This window comes from Macaca nemestrina, chromosome 16, assembly GCF_043159975.1.
Source record: "Macaca nemestrina isolate mMacNem1 chromosome 16, mMacNem.hap1, whole genome shotgun sequence".
Taxonomy (NCBI): domain Eukaryota; kingdom Metazoa; phylum Chordata; class Mammalia; order Primates; family Cercopithecidae; genus Macaca; species Macaca nemestrina.
In genome coordinates, this window is record NC_092140.1 from 97,903,367 (window position 1) to 97,922,225 (window position 18,859).

Here is an 18,859-nt window from a genome sequence, read left to right on the forward strand (position 1 = left end):
TGATTTCACTGTGTTGTAATAAATTTCAATTTATTGTAGCATCTTATTAGAGTGGAAGCAGCAGGTTAATGATTGAAGAGAAAGTGAACAAAATGCAAATGAAACCTAATAGTTAAGTTTTGCTGTTTCTCTGTATATTTTAAATGTTGATATGCATAGACAATATGAGAATAAAGTTGACGAGTAATCACAACTCCCTTTCTTTCTTCATTAGATCAGGAAGCACCATACCTCCTGCGAAACCTCAGCGATCACACAGTGGCCATCAGCAGTTCCACCACTTTAGACTGTCATGCTAATGGTGCCCCCGAACCTCAGATCACTTGGTTTAAAAACAACCACAAAATACAACAAGAGCCTGGTAAGAGACTTTTTTCTTGAATTTATTATTTCTCATCTTTCATCAGTCCCTTTTTCCTTTAACATTCCCGTCACCTGCTTCCAGTATGTGTAGACCTACTTGCTGATAGAGCCCCAGACACCCGGATCTGGTTCATGCTGATACCAGCTTCCAGTGAGGAATATTTGGGCCAGTTCCTATGCAGACCATATTCCTAACCCATAGAAAGATCCTGCAGAATCTATTCAGCTGGAATGCTTTAAATAGTGCCTTCAGAAAGAAATGAGAGGAGCCATGTAGAAAATGATTCAGTTCACCATGACAGCTGGGAAAGTGAGGAGTTAGTTTCTTGGCTTTGAGGTATTGCAGAACTTGGAACAACTGGCATATATGAAGTTCAGAAAAGTAGATTTACAATCTCTTTTTCTTTTTTTCTTTTTTTTTGAGACGGAGTCTCACTCTGTCGCCCAGGCTGGAGTACAGTGGCACCATCTCGGCACACTGCAACCTCCACCTCCCGGGTTCAAGCGATTCTCCTGCCTCAACCATCCAAGTACTTGGACAAGTAACTGGGACTACAGGCATGTGCTGACACCACGCCAGGCTAATGACCACGCCAGGCTAATTTTTGTATTTTTAGTAGAGACAAGGTTTCACCATGTTGGCCAGGCTGGTCTCAAACTCCTGACCTCAGGTGATCCGCCTACCTTGGCCTCCCAAAGTGCTTATAGGCACATGTCACCCAGTCCAGCCGATTTACAATCTTTTAAATTCATCTACGCAGATGTTAAGGATTTGGTAAAAAGAAGACTTTTTAAATTATGTTTGATCGTACTAGTAAAAAAAAATAAATCTACACGAGTGGGTATAGGTTTATTTTCTTTCAACAATACATATAGTGCTATGGGGTCCATGGGGAATTGGTTCCAGGACCTTCTGCAGATTCCAAAATGCACTGATGCTCAAGTTCCTTATATAAAATGGCATAGTATTTGCATATAACCTATACATATCTTCCTGTATACTTTAATCATCTCTAGGTTACTTTTATTTTTATTTATTTATTTATTTTTGAGACGGAGTCTCACTCTGTCTCCCAGGCTGGAGTGCAGTGGCTCGATCTCGGCTCACTGCAAGCTCTGCCTCCCAGGTTCAAGCGATTGTCGTGCCTCAGCCTCTCGAGCCAGCTGGGACTACAGGCGCCCGCCACCACACCCAGCTAATTTTTTTTTCTTTTTTTTTCTTTTTTTTGAGACGGAGTCTTGCTCTGTTGCCCAGGCTGGAGTGCAGTGATACGATCTCAGCTCACTGCAAGCTCCGCCTCCCGGGTTCACGCCGTTCTCCTGCCTCAGCCTCCCCAGTAGCTGGGAGTACAGGCACCCGCCACCTCACCCGGCTAATTTTTTTGTGTTTTTAATAGAGACGGGGTTTCACTGTGTTAGCCAGCATGGTTTCGATGTCCTGACCTCGTGATCCGCCTGCGTCAGCCTCCCAAAGTGCTGGGATTACAGGCGTGAGCCACCGCACCCGGCTCTAGGTTACTTTTAATACCTAATACAATACCTACACATCAATTCTGTGACAAGTTCTTTGGTTTTTGGAACTTTGTGGAATTTTTTGTTGAATTCACAGATGCAGAATCCACAGATACGACTGACTGTACTCTTTTTTTTTTTTTTTTTTGAGACGAAGTCTTGCTCTGGGCTGACTATACTCTTAAAAACAACGAGACTTAAACCATTAAGTATAAACACTATTGCCTGCCTCATAATTCTGTGGTTAAATAAGAGTACATTGAAATTATTTATGATTTTAATTGATATTCATGTTTTATTAAAAATAAAATTGCCATTTATTTGCAATATTCCAACAACCTAAATCAAATAAATAGCAATATGGAGTAGTCCTTAAATGTGAGTCCTCTACACAAAACGAAACCTCCATTTGAGTTTGATGCACAGAATGGGGTTGTGGTATAACAACTCCAAATTTTAAGATATCTGCAAATGTCTTAGAGAGACCTTACACTGAGCAGGTTCAAAACCAATCACATCACTTCATTTTTCTCCATAAAGCAGATATTTAATCATCCAAACTAGAAGGTGATGGCCTCTCCTTTACCCTCTTCATCTAATCAATCACCAGACTGAGCAGATTACACCTACTAAATACTAAATACTTCTCAAATCCATTCCTTTCTCTGCTTTCCCATTATTCTCTTGGTCCTGGCACTCATTACCTAGCCTCTGAACACCTTCAGTGGTCTCCACACTTGTCTCCCTATCTATCTTTGTATCTACTTTCCACACAACAGTATAAAATGCAGCTGTGAACATGTCATTTCTCTGCTTCAATTCTTCCGCCGGCTCCAACTCTTCATCTCTAACACACTTTGATGAAGTTCAAGAATCTGACAGAGAATGCCCTCAACATTTGGCCCCTGCCTACACCTCCAATGTTATGCTCAGCGTCGCCTGCCTTGAACTTTCTAACTTTATATTCCAGCAATGCCAAACTCTCATAGATCACTGCAGACATGATGCTGCTTAAACTCCCTATGCTTTCTTTGGTTCTTGTATACTCTCTGCCTGGAGTAGCTTCCCTTTCTTTGTCTCATCCCTTAAAACCCAGATTGGGTGTTCTCTCTCCAACTAGGCCTTACACAACTCCCACAGATGGGAGGCAGTTCCTCCACGAGTCTTTATTACTTGTAACTGTTTCTACTTCTCTCTTACTGAGATTTTTAAAAATCATCAGTTCACATGTGTCTGTATTACCTATGCATATTTCTACTCCTCCCTTATGTATTTTTTAAATCATCAGTTCATATATGTCACCCCTCCAGAGGGCAGATGTCTTATTTATGTCTTGTCTTTTTATCTTCAGAACCTAACACAGTGCTTGACAATAAATAAATAAATATTCTATGCATGAATGAATAAATGGTTTTCAGAAAATCTTAGGCTATCCTTAGCAAGCTCATAGTGGTAGCACAAATGCCTGGATTTGGCATGGAGGTGGGGCCCATATCAAGGAAGTTTTAAAGCTGAAGGGACCTTTAAAATATCTTTAGTCTGACATGTAGAACGGAAAACTTAGGCTCAAAGAGGTAAAGTGATTTGCCCATGATGACACACTACTAAGATGGGTAGTTTTGTGGAAAACTAGTCCCTCGAGATGTTCTACCAGAATAAAAGGATGAATAAATACATGAGTAAATAGCTTGTGAAAGAAACTGGTAAATTGTACTAAGTTTTTTTTGTTTGTGTTTGTGTTATTTTGTTTGTTTGTTTTTGAGATATAGTCTTGCTCTGTCGCCCAGACTGGAGTGCAGCGGCGCAATCTTGGCTCACTGCAACTTCCACCTCCCGTGTTCAAGTGATTCTCCTGCCTCAGCCTTCCAAGTAGCTGGGATTACAGACACCATGCCTGGCTAATTTTTTGTATTTTTAGTAGAGATAGGGGTCTCACCATGTTGGCCAGGCTGGTCTTGAACTCCTGACATCAAGTGATCAACCCACCTTGACCTCCCAAATTGTTGGGATTACAGGCGTGACCCACTGCACAGGGCCAACTGTGCTAAGTTCTGTATTCCTCAGACTTACTTGATCACAAAATCTATTTTATGAAAGATTAGTGTAGGATATTGAGTGATTCTTTGAAAGAAGTAAATGTGAAATAAGTTCAGTTTTTATAATTTGGAAGTGGGTTAAAGAATCAAAGTTAAAATGATTTGGGAAGCTTAGGACCATTATGAGACTAGAGGAGAGACAAGACAAGAGAATGTGCCCTGGCAGCTACCACATGCAAAAAAAACGAGTCCAGTGTGCTGGGGAGATGAGGGCTTGAGTCCTGGCATGGCCCTCATGAGTCATATAAGAATTTGGGCAACTCGACTGGGTGCGGTGGCTCGTGCTTGTAATCCCAGCACTTTGGGAGGCCAAGGTGGGCGGATCATGAGGTCAGGAGTTTGAGATCAGCCTGGCCAACACAGTGAAACCCCATCTCTACTAAAAAAATACAAAAATTAGCTGGGCGTGGTGGTGGGCACCTGTAATCCCAACTATTCGGGAGGCTGAGGCAGGAGAATCGCTTGAACCCGGGAGGCGGAGGTTGCAGTGAGCCAAGATTGTGCCACTGCACTCCAGCCTAGGCAACAGAGCTAGACTCCGTCTCAAAAAAAAAAAAAAAAAAAGAATTTGGGCAACTAGTTATTCCTTACTCTCAGAGTCCTTTTTCCCTTATTTATAAAACTGGGATAATTCTGACCACACAGGGATGTGGTGAGGTTTAAATGAGTTAACATAAGCTGACCCATGGTCATGGTTTGTTCAATGCTGCCTTCTGACCCACCTCATTTATACAGAAATTGTCCAGTGAGTTGGCAGAATGCACTGGAAGGCATCAGAGTTAATTAATAAGCTCAAATGTCAAACAACCCTAAAACAAAATAATACAGATTCTCCCCCCACCACACCCTACCACCCAGCTTTCTCTGATCTTCTGAGGGCCAGAAGAAGAATGTCTAAAAATAGGTCCACTTTGGGAGGCCAAAGCGGGTGGATCACAAGGTCAGGAGATCGAGACCATCCTGGCTAACATAGCGAAACCCCGTCTCTACTAAAAATACAAAAAAAAATAGCCAGACGTGGTGGCAGGCACCTGTAGTCCCAGCTGCCTGGGAGGCTGAGGCAGAAGAATGGCGTGAACCCAGGAGATGGAGCTTACAGTGAGCTGAGATTGCGCCACTGCACTCCAGCCTGGGCGATTGAGCAAGATTCCATCTCAAAAAAAAAAAAAAAAAAAGGTCATATAAATTCTTACACAAAATATTCTATAAATATCCTTCTAGGATGCTACTGTTTAGCACTTATTAAGTTCAGCTATACCAGTCATCAGTTTTCTTTCTCTTGCTTCCTTTTATTCACCTTTAGGAAAGGGCTTTCTTAATTTTCTGGAGATAATCTTCCACATGTATATAGTTTCTGTAAAGTTTCATATGTAATATCCCCACTTGAGGAGCAAATGCAATAGTCAATGCAATATGCTCCATGAAGATGACCCTTATGTTTGTATATATGAGTATCTTCAAAACTGCCAACTCTTTGATGATTATTTCTTTTTATAAGCCTATGAATAAAGGTAACCAAAGTGTTAATCCCTGATTCCCCAATTGCTGCAAAACTGAAATGGAAGAATATTAAGATCATGGCCTGCAAAGACTGAAAAGTAGTTCATTATATATTCAGCCTTTAGCCAGCTTGACTGAGTTGTAAAACCCTGAAAATAAACTGTATATCCTTTAGAGACTTGAGGTGCACCTTTTAGATGAAGCCTGGCAGCTCAAAAAGGATTGATATAGCGAGAGAATTTTAGTGACCTTGGATCACTGATAGGATCTAGTCCATTATCATTGTTATTTTTTAAATGATAACTTGCTCCCATTCCAAAGAAAATACGAGAAAGGAAGCAAGGCACACACAAGGGCTCACGCTTTGTACAAGCGCCTATAAAATGCCTACTTGGGGTAGTTGGAGCTTTTTCCTCCCTTATCATTTCCTTTCAGGAAAACACTTTCAGTGGGGCACAGTCATTCACCAGAAGAAAGACAATTTTAAGAAAGAGTTATAAAAGCTGAGTAGTACATTCTTGGGCCAAAGGGCATCAAGCAGGAATAAAAGGGATCTTAAGCATGCAGGTCCTGGAACGCATGTGAATGGATTGCAAGAGACAGCCTTGGCCAGGGCAACCCAAACAAGAAGAGACAGGACCCTCTACACCACACTGCCTGAACACCTCGGGGGTGGCATGCTGTCTGCCGCCCGTGCCCAACTCCCAGCATCGCTGTCAGGCTTTCCAGGGCTTCGACTGCTTGGCCCCATCCAGCTCCTTACCACTTACTTCCTGCCACACCCTGACCCGACTCTTCCTCACTTTTTCCTGTCTCCTCTTCTCCCCTCAGCCCTCTGGGCCATGGGCTGCCTTCAGTTCTCACCTGAAAAATTCTCCTTCCTCTCACTACGCTATTCTGCTCCCACTAATTCTTTTTTGTTTTGTTTTTCTTTGTTTTTTTGAGACGGAGTCTTGTGCTGTCGCTCAAGCTGGAGTGTAGTAGCATAATCTTGGCTCACTGCAAACTCCGCCTCCCAGGTTCTGGTGCTTCAGCCTCCTGAGTAGCTGGGACTACAGGTGCATGCCACTACACCAGGCTAATTTTTGTATTTTTAGTAGAAACAGGATTTCACCATGTTGGCCAGGCTGGTCTTGAACTCCTGACCTCAAGTGATCCGCCCGCCTTAGCCTCCCAAAGTGCTGGGATTACAAGTGAGAGCCACCGCACCCGGCTCCACTAATTCTTGATATTGTGAAAGATCTTCTCTCACCTTCCAGGGAAGTGATTCTTCCTTTTTTCTGATGTCCAGGTTTATGTACAACTCATGTCATTCAGCACATCACTTCATTGTTCTCTGGTGTTACATGTGTTTATTTTATAATATCTTAATATGTCTTCTCTATTAAACATAACAATATAAGATTTATGGAGTGTTTACTAGGTACCAAGGCACCATGCTAAGTGTTTAGAGATTCTCATTTAATTTTCACAAGTCTCCTATGGTGTAGGGACATTATTAGATGCATTCCACAGATCTGTTTTACTTAACAAGGACCTGCGAGGTGCCTGCTGCTGCTTTCGAACTTTCTTAACGCTAATTTCCTAATGCAAATAACTGGTCCCAGGTCATAGTTAGTGAGTAGCCCTCCAAGGTTCAGACCAGAAGAGTTTGACTCTGATACCTGCACTCTGCCCACTGAACATATGGGCATTTAGCATTGAGCATAACTAAACATTAGCTCACCTCACTCACAAGAGAATAAACGAGCACCAGTTTTAAATGATATCGTGAGCACCAATAAACATGTATTTAAAATAATGAATATCTGCTCATTCCTAACCCTTAAAGATTAAGTCTCGGTGAGGTGCGCTGGCTCACGCCTGTAATCCCAGCACTTTGGGAGGCCGAGGCGGGCGGATCATGAGGTCAAGAGATAGAGACCATTCTGGCCAACATGGTGAAACCCTGTCTCTACTAAAAATACAAAAATTAGCTGGGCATGGTAGCACACGCCTATAGTCCCAGCTACTTGGGGGGCTGAGGCAGGAGAATTGCTTGAACCCAGGAGGCAAAGGTTGCAGTGAGCCGAGATCGCGCCACTGCACTCCAGCCTGGGCAACAGAGCAAGACTCCTTCTCAAACAAACAAACAAACAAAAAGATTAAGTCTTTTGAAGACTTCGGTTTATTTAAAGCATGTTTTGAAACATTTTAAAAGCATATTAAAAACACATAAAGCATTTTTTTAAAAACTAGACATGCCATATATAAAGGTAAAAATTATTCTGAACCCAGATTGGGGGTTAGTTTTAAGATTTAAGGTAAACTAAAGATTAAGTCTCTTGACGACTTTGGTTTATTTAAAGCATGTTCTGAAACATTTTTAAAGCATATTAAAAACACATAAAGCATTTTTAAAAAACTATACATGCCATGTATAAAGTTAAAAATTATTTTGAACTCAGATTGGGGGTTACTTTTAAGTTGTAAAGGTCCAGAATGTATGCCCCATCAGCCTAATGTCATATATTTACTTATTTAACAAGTATTTATAAGGCACTGCTTTGTGTCTGGCACTGTGCTAGGCTCTGCAAATACAGCAGTGAACAAGAAAACTGAAATCTGAAGAACCAAAAATCTAGAGTAATTAAGTGATGCATGTATTTACCTGAAATACAGCTTCTTCCAGCAACAACCCTGTGTGTCCTGACTTATTCACTAGTATTGTGTCAACTGGTCTAAAAATGGAATAAGGCAAATTAATAAATGGGCAAGCAGAAAAATTAAATGGTTCAATCATAGTATTAAAATATATTTAACACATTGGATAGCTGAAAAGAGACACCCTTTGTGCTTTAATTTTCCTACGAGAAAAAGACATACTCTTTGTGCTTTAATTTTCCTATGTTAATGCATACAGTAAGTTCTCAATTGTTGTTAGCTGAATATACAGAATGCAAGAAGAGATAAGGGAAAATTAGTAGGGCCTCCAAATTAGAACTGAGTAAAGAAGCAACTGGGAACTCTTAGGAGGGACTGATATGGTGCAAAGTGTTGAAAGATGAAGGTAATTTTAAGACCTATTTACTTTGAAGAGGCAGGTGAAAAGAGAGTAGACAAGCTAAAGTGAATATAATACAGAGAGCCAGAGATAAAGAGAGGAAAATGCAGTGTGAAGGGACTAATACCACGAAGCACCACACAAGAGTTCAAAGTTGGAGATGAATCCTGTTTGACAGTAGTTGCTTTGAGTATGGTCTGATTCCTAGGGGTATATGGACAGCAAAGGTCTTTTTAGGAACATTTCTTTCTGTTGGGCTAAAAATATTTAAGGTTTGCAACCCAGACTTGGAACAAGGGTACAGTGTCACCTTGGAGAACCCTTGACCCTGAGTGTCTTTACTGCCTCTCCAGGCCACCGCCTAAAGGACTGACAGCTCTCCAAAATAATCAAAAAGTCTCCTTTCTGCCTTACACTCTTCCCAGGTTCTCCAATGAGGTCGTAAAATATTTCAAGTTGTGACATTGCTGAGCAGGTGCTGTAAGTGGGGGGCTACTGGCAACACTCTTCACAGTGGCACTGCAAGGAAGTAACATAAGTTGGCAAAGAAGATATGGCAGAAGGCCTATCTAGTTTAGCTTTGCACTGATACAGGCACAAACCATCTCACAAGTGATTGTGCTCTGAAAGAGTCATTAAAAGGCTGAAAAAAGTAATAAACTCTCCCTCTCTGGAAATATTTGAGAAAACAGAAGGCAATCTTGATCTTAGATGTTTTTAGTAAAGCCTGCCTGAACCAATAAACCATCATCAAACTATTATTTAAACTAAATTTTTATGAAGGCAAAACATTTCTAGAATATTTTAAGGTTGAAGCAGTAGTATTAGAACAACGAAGAGTTCAGAAAGAGTAAATTCTGTCTTAAACAGACTGAGGCTGGAGCAGGAGAGAATCACGTTAACCCAATGATTAATACTCCTTCTTGAATGAAATCTTCTTGATCACTAGGACTAAGTGTTTATTTAATACTTAGAGGACATCTTTCCTGTCACACTATATCACTGACACCAAGTGTCTGCATCTGTAGGTACCATATTCAGATCCTAGTACCTAAGGGGACAGAATCACCTCTGAATTATAAAGTGATTTGACTAGATCCAGGAAAGATCTTAAGGAACCTTAGAAGAGAGAGAGGAATGAGGATGTTAATATCCAGGGATGAAAAACTGACCATCTGTCACCCTCAGGCTACTAGAATCAGCAGTTTTGCTTGATTCCTTAATCAAATTCCTTAATGAAATTCAGAAATGTCAAATACCTTTTGCAAAACTTGAGTTGTAGTTGCCTTTTCCTTCTCATGAAATCTATCCTTACGGTACACAGTGAATGAAGAACTATTATTGCAGAAAAGAAATGCGAACAAGATATCCAGGGTGTGCCTATGAGGGTGAGCTGGCTGCTCTGCTTAGCACCCCCACCGAGACTGGAGCTGATCTGCTGTTGTGATTCACTAAGCAGCTGTTCTCACTAGCCCGGTCTCTTCAATATGTGTCATTAAGGTCAGGGGCTGTCTACATCCAGATCAAGGAAAACCAAGCTTCACTGCTGATATTCGAGCAGCTCTTCTTCCCTGCCAGTGCTATGTTGCAGAATCAAAGCTCAGTTCTTTTCCAAGAATATAGTTCCTTTAGGAGGTAGAAGAAAGGAGAGTAATGAAGTAAGAGAGGGAGTGAGGTAACAGCACACAAAAACTAACCTGTTGACATTTGCCAAACTTCAGCCCTACAACCCTCATCTCAGCCAACAGAGGGAACCTGACTTTAACACAGCCCTATCATGGTGAAAAAATTGAAAATGTTACTTCATGCACTTTCTGCAATTCTGCAATTACTTGCTAATGTTTGGCTAGTTCAGTGAGACTGAAAAGTACAGTGGTAGAGTTCTGTGATTTATATTTAGAAAAGTAAAGTGATCCATGAGTAAAGTTCCGTGTTGAATTGGAAAGCAACAGAAGCTGTTTGTGAAGAATCAGTCAGCCCCAAAGTATCTCTTTTTATTGGCAAGATTCAGGTGATTTAGGTCTTGCACCTACATGCATAGGTATACACATACATACACAGCAATATATCCTATACTAATGCTTTGCCTAAAGATTTCCTGGATGCATTTTACAGCATAACATCCTAATCTCTATTCAGCCCAGAAAAGCCTCCTGAAAACTGCTGGCCACAGTAAGGTCCAACTGAGGGATCATACATTGGTCAACACAAACATATATTCATATGAATAGCAGGGTCCCCTGCTAGTTGTTTAAGTTTAGTGGTGGTGGTGGTGGTGGTGATGTGTGTTTGTGTTTGTGTGTGTGTTAGGTCCTCTTAAATGTTTAAATGAAAACTTTAGGAGATAAGAAATAGGAGAGAACTTGTAAATGTGGGCATCACTTTAGAAAAAGTGTTTTTTGGGTTTTTTTCTTTATGTTTTGTTTTGTTTTTGTTTTTTGTTTGTTTGTTGAGACAGGGTCTTGCTCTGTTTCCCAGGCTGGAGTGCAGCGACATGATCGTGGCTCACTGCAGCCTCAACTTCCCAGGCTCAGGTGATCCTCTCACCTCAGCCTCCGCATAACTGGGATTATAGTCACATGCCACCATACCCAGCTATTTTTTTTTTCTTTTGTAAAAATAGGGGTCTTTCTATGTTGCCCAGGCCTCATTTTTTAAAATTGTGGCAAAATGCACATAACATAAATTTTACCATTTTAACCATTTTAAAGTGTACAATTAAGTGGCACTAAGTACATTTACAATGTTGCAAAACCATCACCATTATCTAGTTACAGAACTTTTTCATAACCCCAATCGGAAATCCCATGCCCATTAAAGCTTCTCCTTTTTTGTCTATGAATTAACCTCCTCTTTTGATTCTCTCTGTGACCTCTCGCAACACACGGAAATGTACTTTGAGCATGGCCAAGATCAGCAGTGAATTTTGTCTGAAGAGCAGTCAATGCTTGAGGGACCAATGGCCGAGAAAAAGAAAGAGGGAATGAAGAAAAACAAAGAGAAGAGATACAAAGAGATTTGGGGACATCGTGGGGATAGTGGGGGCAGTAAACTCTCCCAGCAGTCATCCCAGAGATCTCTCAGAGGCTGTACTCTGTCCAAAGACACTAACCCCAAAACTGAGAGCCAGCGTCGGGCCCTTAGAGTGAGAGGGATCTCAATCCCTCATCAACAAAGTCCTCCCTACGCTAAAGACTGGATGAGTATAGAAGGAAAACTCATACACTCCCTTAAACATGCTTTCATGTTTTAGCAAAATAATTAGATGAACTTTTTCCGTTTTACAAGTCCAGAATCTGCATGGAAATCTCTCCTCCCCTCAAGCATAAACTTCAGACAGTTTAATCAGGACCTAAAGTGGCACATACACAGCAATGCAGCTGGGATCACCACTATGCCCAGTTCAAATATACTCTCAGATAACTAGTCAGTGAACTCACCCCACCCTTTCCACGACTCTAAATTGCTGCTGAAAAAAATCGAAATCAAGAAAATTCACCTCCCATTCAAACGATAAACCTGATTTTTATATAATCTCCTGCTACCAAGGAGCCTTAAACAATCAAGACCGTATATTAGTTTAAGTAGCCATCGCATTCAACTCAGTCGTAATTAAACTGAGCGTCACTGAGAAACAAACTGAAACGCAGAAAACATACTCTGTATCACGCTCCCTCCCCCACCCCCACGCGCTGGGGCAGTCTTCTGACTGAATGGGCTTTGATTTGTCCTTTTATTGCCTCAATCGACAATTGTAAATTGTCATAAAGTATAAATCTACTTTTCTTGCCTCAAAAACATTGATTCACTCATTCTAACATAGTCAATATTACAAAGTTTTGCAAATGTTTAAGTATTTGAATCTATATTACTTTTAAACTTTCATTTAATGGCTCTTTGCCATTGAGAAAGAGGTAAAAAGGGCTACAGTTTCATGTCTTAATGTTTCATTTTTATTTTATTTATTTATTTATTTATTTATTTATTTATTTATTTATTTTTGAGATGGAGTCTTGCTCTGTTGCCCAGGCTGGAGTGCAGTGGCACGATCTCCGCTCACTGCAACCTTTGCCTCCTGGGGTCAAGCGATTCTCCTGCCTCAGCCTCCCAAGTAGCTGGGACTGCAGGCCCACACCACCATGTCCAGTTAACTTTTGTATTTTTAGTAGAGATGGGGGTTTCACCATTTTGGCCAGGATGGTCTCAATCTCTTGACCTCGTGATCCGCCCACCTCAGCCTCTCAAAGTGCTGGGATTACAGGCATGAGCCACTGCACCCGGCCATATATATATATATATATATGTATATATATATATATTTTTTTAAATTTAAACGAGGAATAGATGAATACATTCCCACTGTACAGAAAAAGAGTAAGCTATAAAAGTTTCCCTTATGGATAGGTAATACATATTTACTGTTTGATATGTATCTTGTCAATGATTTTTCCATTTTTTAACCTGTACGTGTGCACATATACAAATGTGGGCTTTAAAAATATATGACCGGGTGCAGTGGCTCACGCCTGTAATCCCTCAACACTTTGGGAGGCTGAGGCAAGCGGATCGCCTGAGGTCAGGAGTTTAAGACCAGCTTGGCCAACATGATGAAACCCTGTCTCTACTAAAAATACAAAAATTAGGCCGGGCGCGATGGCTCAAGCCTGTAATCCCAGCACTTTGGGAGGCCGAGACGGGCGGATCACGAGGCCAGGAGATCAAGACCATCCTGGCTAACACGGTGAAACCCCGTCTCTACTAAAAAATACAAAAAACTAGCCGGGCGCGGTGGCAGGCGCCTGTAGTCCCAACTACTCGGGAGGCTGAGGCAGGAGAATGGCGTGAACCCGGGAGGCGGAGCTTGCAGTGAGCTGAGATCCGGCCACTGCACTCCAGCCTGGGCGGCAGAGCGAGACTCCGTCTCAAAAAAAAAAAAAAAAAAACAAAAATTAGCCAGGCGTGGTGTCAGGCACCTGTAGTCCCAGCTACTCAGGAGACTGAGCCAGGAGGATCGCTTGAACCCAGGAGGCAGAGGTTGCAGTAAGCCAAGATGGTGCCATTGCACTCCAGCGTGGGAAACAGATAGAGACTCCATTTCAAATATATATATACACACACACACACACACACACACACACACGCCCCAATGATTCATTCATTCAATAGATATTCACTGAGAGTCAACTCTGTGACAGGCATATTAGGTGCTGGGAACAAAACAGGGACCTCGAATTTACATTCTAATGGAAAAATACAGGCAACAAATTTAACAAACTACTGTCATGTCCCCTTATCCACAGGGGATCTGTTCTAAGACCCCAAGGAGATGCCTGACACCTCAGATTATACCAATTGCTGTCCATCAGAACATGCTCTGTTCATGTCTTCTACCCACAAACTTAAATGCCTTCTCAGGCATTAATGCTTTCTTTTTCCTTCTTTCCAATTTCATGGATAGAAGGTTCGTTCTTACCATAGATCTTAGCCAACTTCAGCATATGATTTTTTTCTTTTCTTATTAAGTCGAGAACTTTCACCTTTTAACTTAAAAGGAAGTACTTCACAGCTTCATCACTATTCGTGTGCTTTGGAGCCATTATTGAGGAAAATAAGTGTTCTCTGAACACAAACACTGTGATACTGGGACCGTCTGTCTGGTAGGCCAGCTACCTCCTAAGGGATTCATAGAAGGGTAGCAGCTACAGCGTGGAGATGCGTGCGGGACAAAGGGAAGATTCACATCCTGGGTGGGACAGAGTGAGACAGTGAGAGACTTCATCATGTTACTCAGAATGGTGTACAATATAAAACTTATGAATTGTTTATTTATGGAATTTTCCACTTAATATTTTTGCACGGTGGTAAACTGAAACCACAGATACAGGGGGACTACTATACAAGCATATGGTATAAATCTGATAATCATCACTGTTATGATGAAAATAAAATAATGGATTACAGTGAGTCAGTGGTAGTGGGCTTATATGGGAAACCCAGCATTTCTGAGATAAAATTTGAGTTGAGGTCACACCATATGTTGTTTTAAGACTTGCTTTTATTACTTAATATATCTTGGAGGTCTTTCTATGTCAGTACATATTGTTCTACCCCATTCTTTTTAGCAGGCATACACTGTAATATGATATGTATTCCCATAATTTATGTAACTACCCCTCTATTGAAAGAAAAACACTTTCTTGACTAACTTCTTATGGAGTGCAATAGTACTGATTTTCCTGTCTTAAAATGGTCATTAGAACTGCTACTTCATCATACAAAAAAAAAAAAGCCACTGTAGGTGAATGGCTGTCTTCTGCGGAACTAATGGATCCAATCTTGTGGACAGACTATGGCCAATCTGAGCACAGCACAAGGATTTATTGGGGCAGGAGTGTGTGGGTGTGTGCACACACTCACTTACATGTATGTGTTCACAATTTACAAATAAACATAGCTGATAGCTAAGGTTATATAGATAATAACCATAGAGTTAGTACCATTTGACATATTTGTAAGTGCCTGAATCATCCTGAAATGCTTTATTAGAACAAGAGCAAAGTTCACAGTGAAAGTGCACAAAGCTGCTTTCATTTTAAATATTTAGAAATACGTGTGTTTTTGGCACAGTTTCAAAGAATTCATTTTAACTATTGCCTCTTCAAGGCTTTTAGAAACTATTCTGCTATAATAACTCTATTTTGTAAGTTAAAGTAGTGAAGGAATAGACATTATCCCAAATGAAAGGACCTTTGTTTCTGGTATTTCCCTTATTCGGAGGTTACAGTGAGAAGAATATTATACAGGTTTTGGTTTTTGTTTTTTGTTTTTTGTTTTGAGACAGGGTCTTGCTCTGTCACCCAGGCTGGAAGGCAGTGGCGTCATCACAGCTCACTGCAGCCTTCTCCCAACTCTCCCACCCCTCCAAGTAGCTAGAACTACAGACACATGCCACCATGCCAGGCTAATTTTTTTTTATTTTTTTATAGAGACAGTAATCTCACTGTGTTGCCCAGGATGGTCCTGAACTCCTGGGCTCAAGCTATCCTCCTGCCTCTACCTTCCAAAGTATTAGAATTACAGGCATGAGCCACTGCACCCGGCCTATACAGCTTTTTTCATCATTGTCCCCAGTCGTATTCTTTTCTAAGTGTTCCTCTTCTTTCTCTGTCTTTTTCATGGCTAAAGAGTAAATCGTCTCATCAGGGCTTACATTGCCATCAAGTCTCCTTTAGACACTACGGTTTGCAACATTCTCATATTCTCTTCCAGCTTAACGCATTATTGCAAGGCTGCTTTTCACTGTGTCTCAAATTATCCCATGCGTCAACTTTTTTTTTTTTTTTTTTTACATTCACAAAAGCTTTGCCATGAGGCTTGATCTTAGGGTGAAATTCTCAATAAAGAAGAAACCACATCGTAACCATTCAGAAGCACTGAAATCACTCATCTTTTTAGTGTCATTTAATGGACTAATCGTTCTTCATTTTCCTTTTCTTTTTTTCTTTTTTGGAGATGGAGTCTCGTTCTGTCATCCATGCTGGAGTGCAATGGCACGATCTCGGCTCACTGCAACTTCCATCTCCTGGGTTCAAGCAATTCTCCTGCCTCAGCCTCGCAAGTAGCTGGGATTACAGGTACCCACCACCACGTCTGGCTAATTTTTGTATTTTTAGTAGAGACAGGGTTTCACCATGTTGGCCAGGCTGGTCTTGAACTCCTGATCTCAGGTGATCCACCCACCTTGGCCTCCCAAAGTGTTGGAATTACAGGCATGAGCCACTGCGCCTGGCCTTCATTTTCCAATTTTGTCAGCCTTTGCCATTTCACTAAACTCAAATTTCTGTTCCTCAGACATAGTTTTCCAAACATCCAAAGTTTGACTGGATATATAAAATCTCCTTTGTGGGAAGTCAGTCTGACATCTTGCCTCTAGCTTTCCCGGGTCACCTTTAGCCATCTCTATGTTTTGGCTCTTCTGGTTCTTAGTTCCGACACAGCTCTTAGCTAATCAATTAAAAGCTGCCAATCTAGCCAGGTGCGGTGGCTCACACCTGTAATCCCAGCACTTTGGGAGGCTGAGGTGGACAGATCACCTGAGGTCAGGAGTTGGAGACCAGCCTGGCCAATGTGGTGAAACCCCCTCTCAGCTAAAAACACAAAAATTAGCTGGGTGTGGTGTTAGGAACCTGAAATCCTACCTACTCAGGAGGCTGAGGCAGAAGAATCGCTTGAACCCAGAAGGCAGAGATTGCAGTGAGCAGAGATTGCACCATTACACTCCAGCCTGGGCACCAAGAGCAAAACTGTCTTAAAAAAAAAAAAAAAAAAAAAAAGCTGCCAATCTAAAGATACGATTATTTACTGTGTACCTAGAATAGTATACATCAACATCACCATCGTCATCATCGTCGTCATCATCATCGTCGTCATCATTGTCGTCATGATCATCATCATAGCTATCATCATCATCATCATCATCATAGCTACCATTTATTGAAAACTATGATGTGTCATCTTCAAAGAACTTATCCTTTAGTTGGAGAGCCAAGATAACCATAACAATAATAAACATGGCCGGGCACAGTGGCTCATGCCTGTTATCCCAGCACTTTGGGAGGCCGAAGTGGGTGGATCATTTGAGGTCAGGAGTTCAAGACCAGCCTGACCAACATGGTGAAATGCTATCTCTATTAAAAATACAAAATTAGCTGGGCGTGGTGGCGCATGCCTGTAATGCCAGCTACTCGGGAGGCTGAGACAGGAGAATCGCTTGAACCCAGGTGGCAGAAGTTACAGGGAACTGAGATCGCACACTGCACTCCAGCCTGGGCAACAAGAGTGAAACTCCATCTCAAAAATAAACAAATAAATAAATAAAAAAAAATTCACTTTTTATTCTATTAAACTCAACATACATATATTAATTGCCTACTCTGAGCCTGACCCTTTATTATATTCTAGAGAAAATGAAAATAAGCAACACATAATCCTCACCTTTGAAAAACTTAAACATAATAGGTACAAAGTCAGTTCATAAATGTGCAATGTGAGTGGTATAAAATAACATCAGATAAAAATGAGCACTTCTGATGACTAATCAGGGGAGATTTTATGAAGGAGATGTCATCTGAATTGGACTTTGATGAATAAAGAAGACAGTTTTAATAATGAATATTAGTTTGGCCAAAGTGGATGAACATAATGTTCTCTAAGTCAACAATACAGATGGTCAACTGAGCAACAAAACAGAAGCTGCTGGTCAGACTAGTAGGCCCATTTAGGAGAGCAACAAGCCACTTTTGTGTGTTGGGGGGTGGGGGGGAACAGGAGGCAAACACATGGCCTGCATGTATGTAATCAAATGGGTGAATTCAAAAGCTCTACAGATTTATTTACTCAATGGTGAATTGGATTAAAATTATATTCCATGCTCTTCCCTGGGCAATATGGTGCTTACACATAAAATGCCAAGATTGTCCTTCACCTCAAGGTATAATGGGAAGAAATAAAACTATCTACAAAGTCCCTTGAAAATTACACCTTTAAAATTGACAGTTGGACATCTTGAAAATTTAGACCACATCCCACGAATAAATTAGGCCATGATGGTCAAAAACTTATCCACCTCCTCCATCAGCAGCCGACATAATAGGTAATTCAAATTCTCACACTGAGTTTCACCATCAGATACCTTAGAGGACACCCCAGGTTTCTAAAAAAGAGCCCAGTGTAAAGTTTTCATTAGCAAACGCATGGAACTACCAGAGTTTGCATTCTAAGCTCCAGGAACTGAGGCTTTCTGAACCTTAAGATGACAAAATTAACTGACACAATTTTATAAATTCTGAGGTGAGCTTGGCATGCTGCAGGTCATCAGTCCATACCACCACCCAGGGAGCTAGCACTAATAACCAGCTTAGCTTCATCATATTCTGCAAAGATTGCAAAGCTCAGTCCCCTCCTCCACCCTCTACATGACATTTTCCATTGTCTTCATTTACATGGTCATTTTCCTCAGTTACTGAAGGTCAGCTGTCTGTCGGCCCTGCACTAGACACTGGGGACTCAGTAGTAAATAAGGTAGAGTTACCATTCTCCAGGAGCCCACAGTGGAGTGGGCAGATAAGAAAGTCAGCAATTTTATGACAAAATGGTAAGTGCCAGAGTAGGGGCATGCACAGGGTGATGCAGAAGTAACAGAGATGGGGTCCAGGAGCATCAGAAGATGCTTTCCACCGGGCGCGGTGGCTCACGCCTGTAACCCTAGCAGTTTAGGAGGCCGAGGCAGGTGGATCACCTGAAGTCAGGAGTCCGAGACCAGCCTGGCCAACATGGTGAAACCCCA

The 18,859-nt window shown here is 41.3% G+C and overlaps 2 protein-coding genes across 5 annotated transcripts in view; one reads left to right on the forward strand and one right to left on the reverse strand.

Annotated features, from left to right (window-relative positions):
- The window catches only part of LOC105490191 (uncharacterized), a 293,460-nt gene that overhangs the window by 201,335 nt on the left and 73,266 nt on the right, over positions 1–18,859 (reverse strand). The window lies entirely within an intron of this gene.
- The window catches only part of LOC105490192 (fms related receptor tyrosine kinase 1), a 196,491-nt gene that overhangs the window by 111,027 nt on the left and 66,605 nt on the right, over positions 1–18,859 (forward strand). Inside the window, exon 14 of the mRNA XM_011755594.3 lies at positions 215–361. Coding sequence (XP_011753896.2) covers positions 215–361 — 147 coding nt within the window. The remainder of the gene's footprint in view (positions 1–214; positions 362–18,859) is intronic.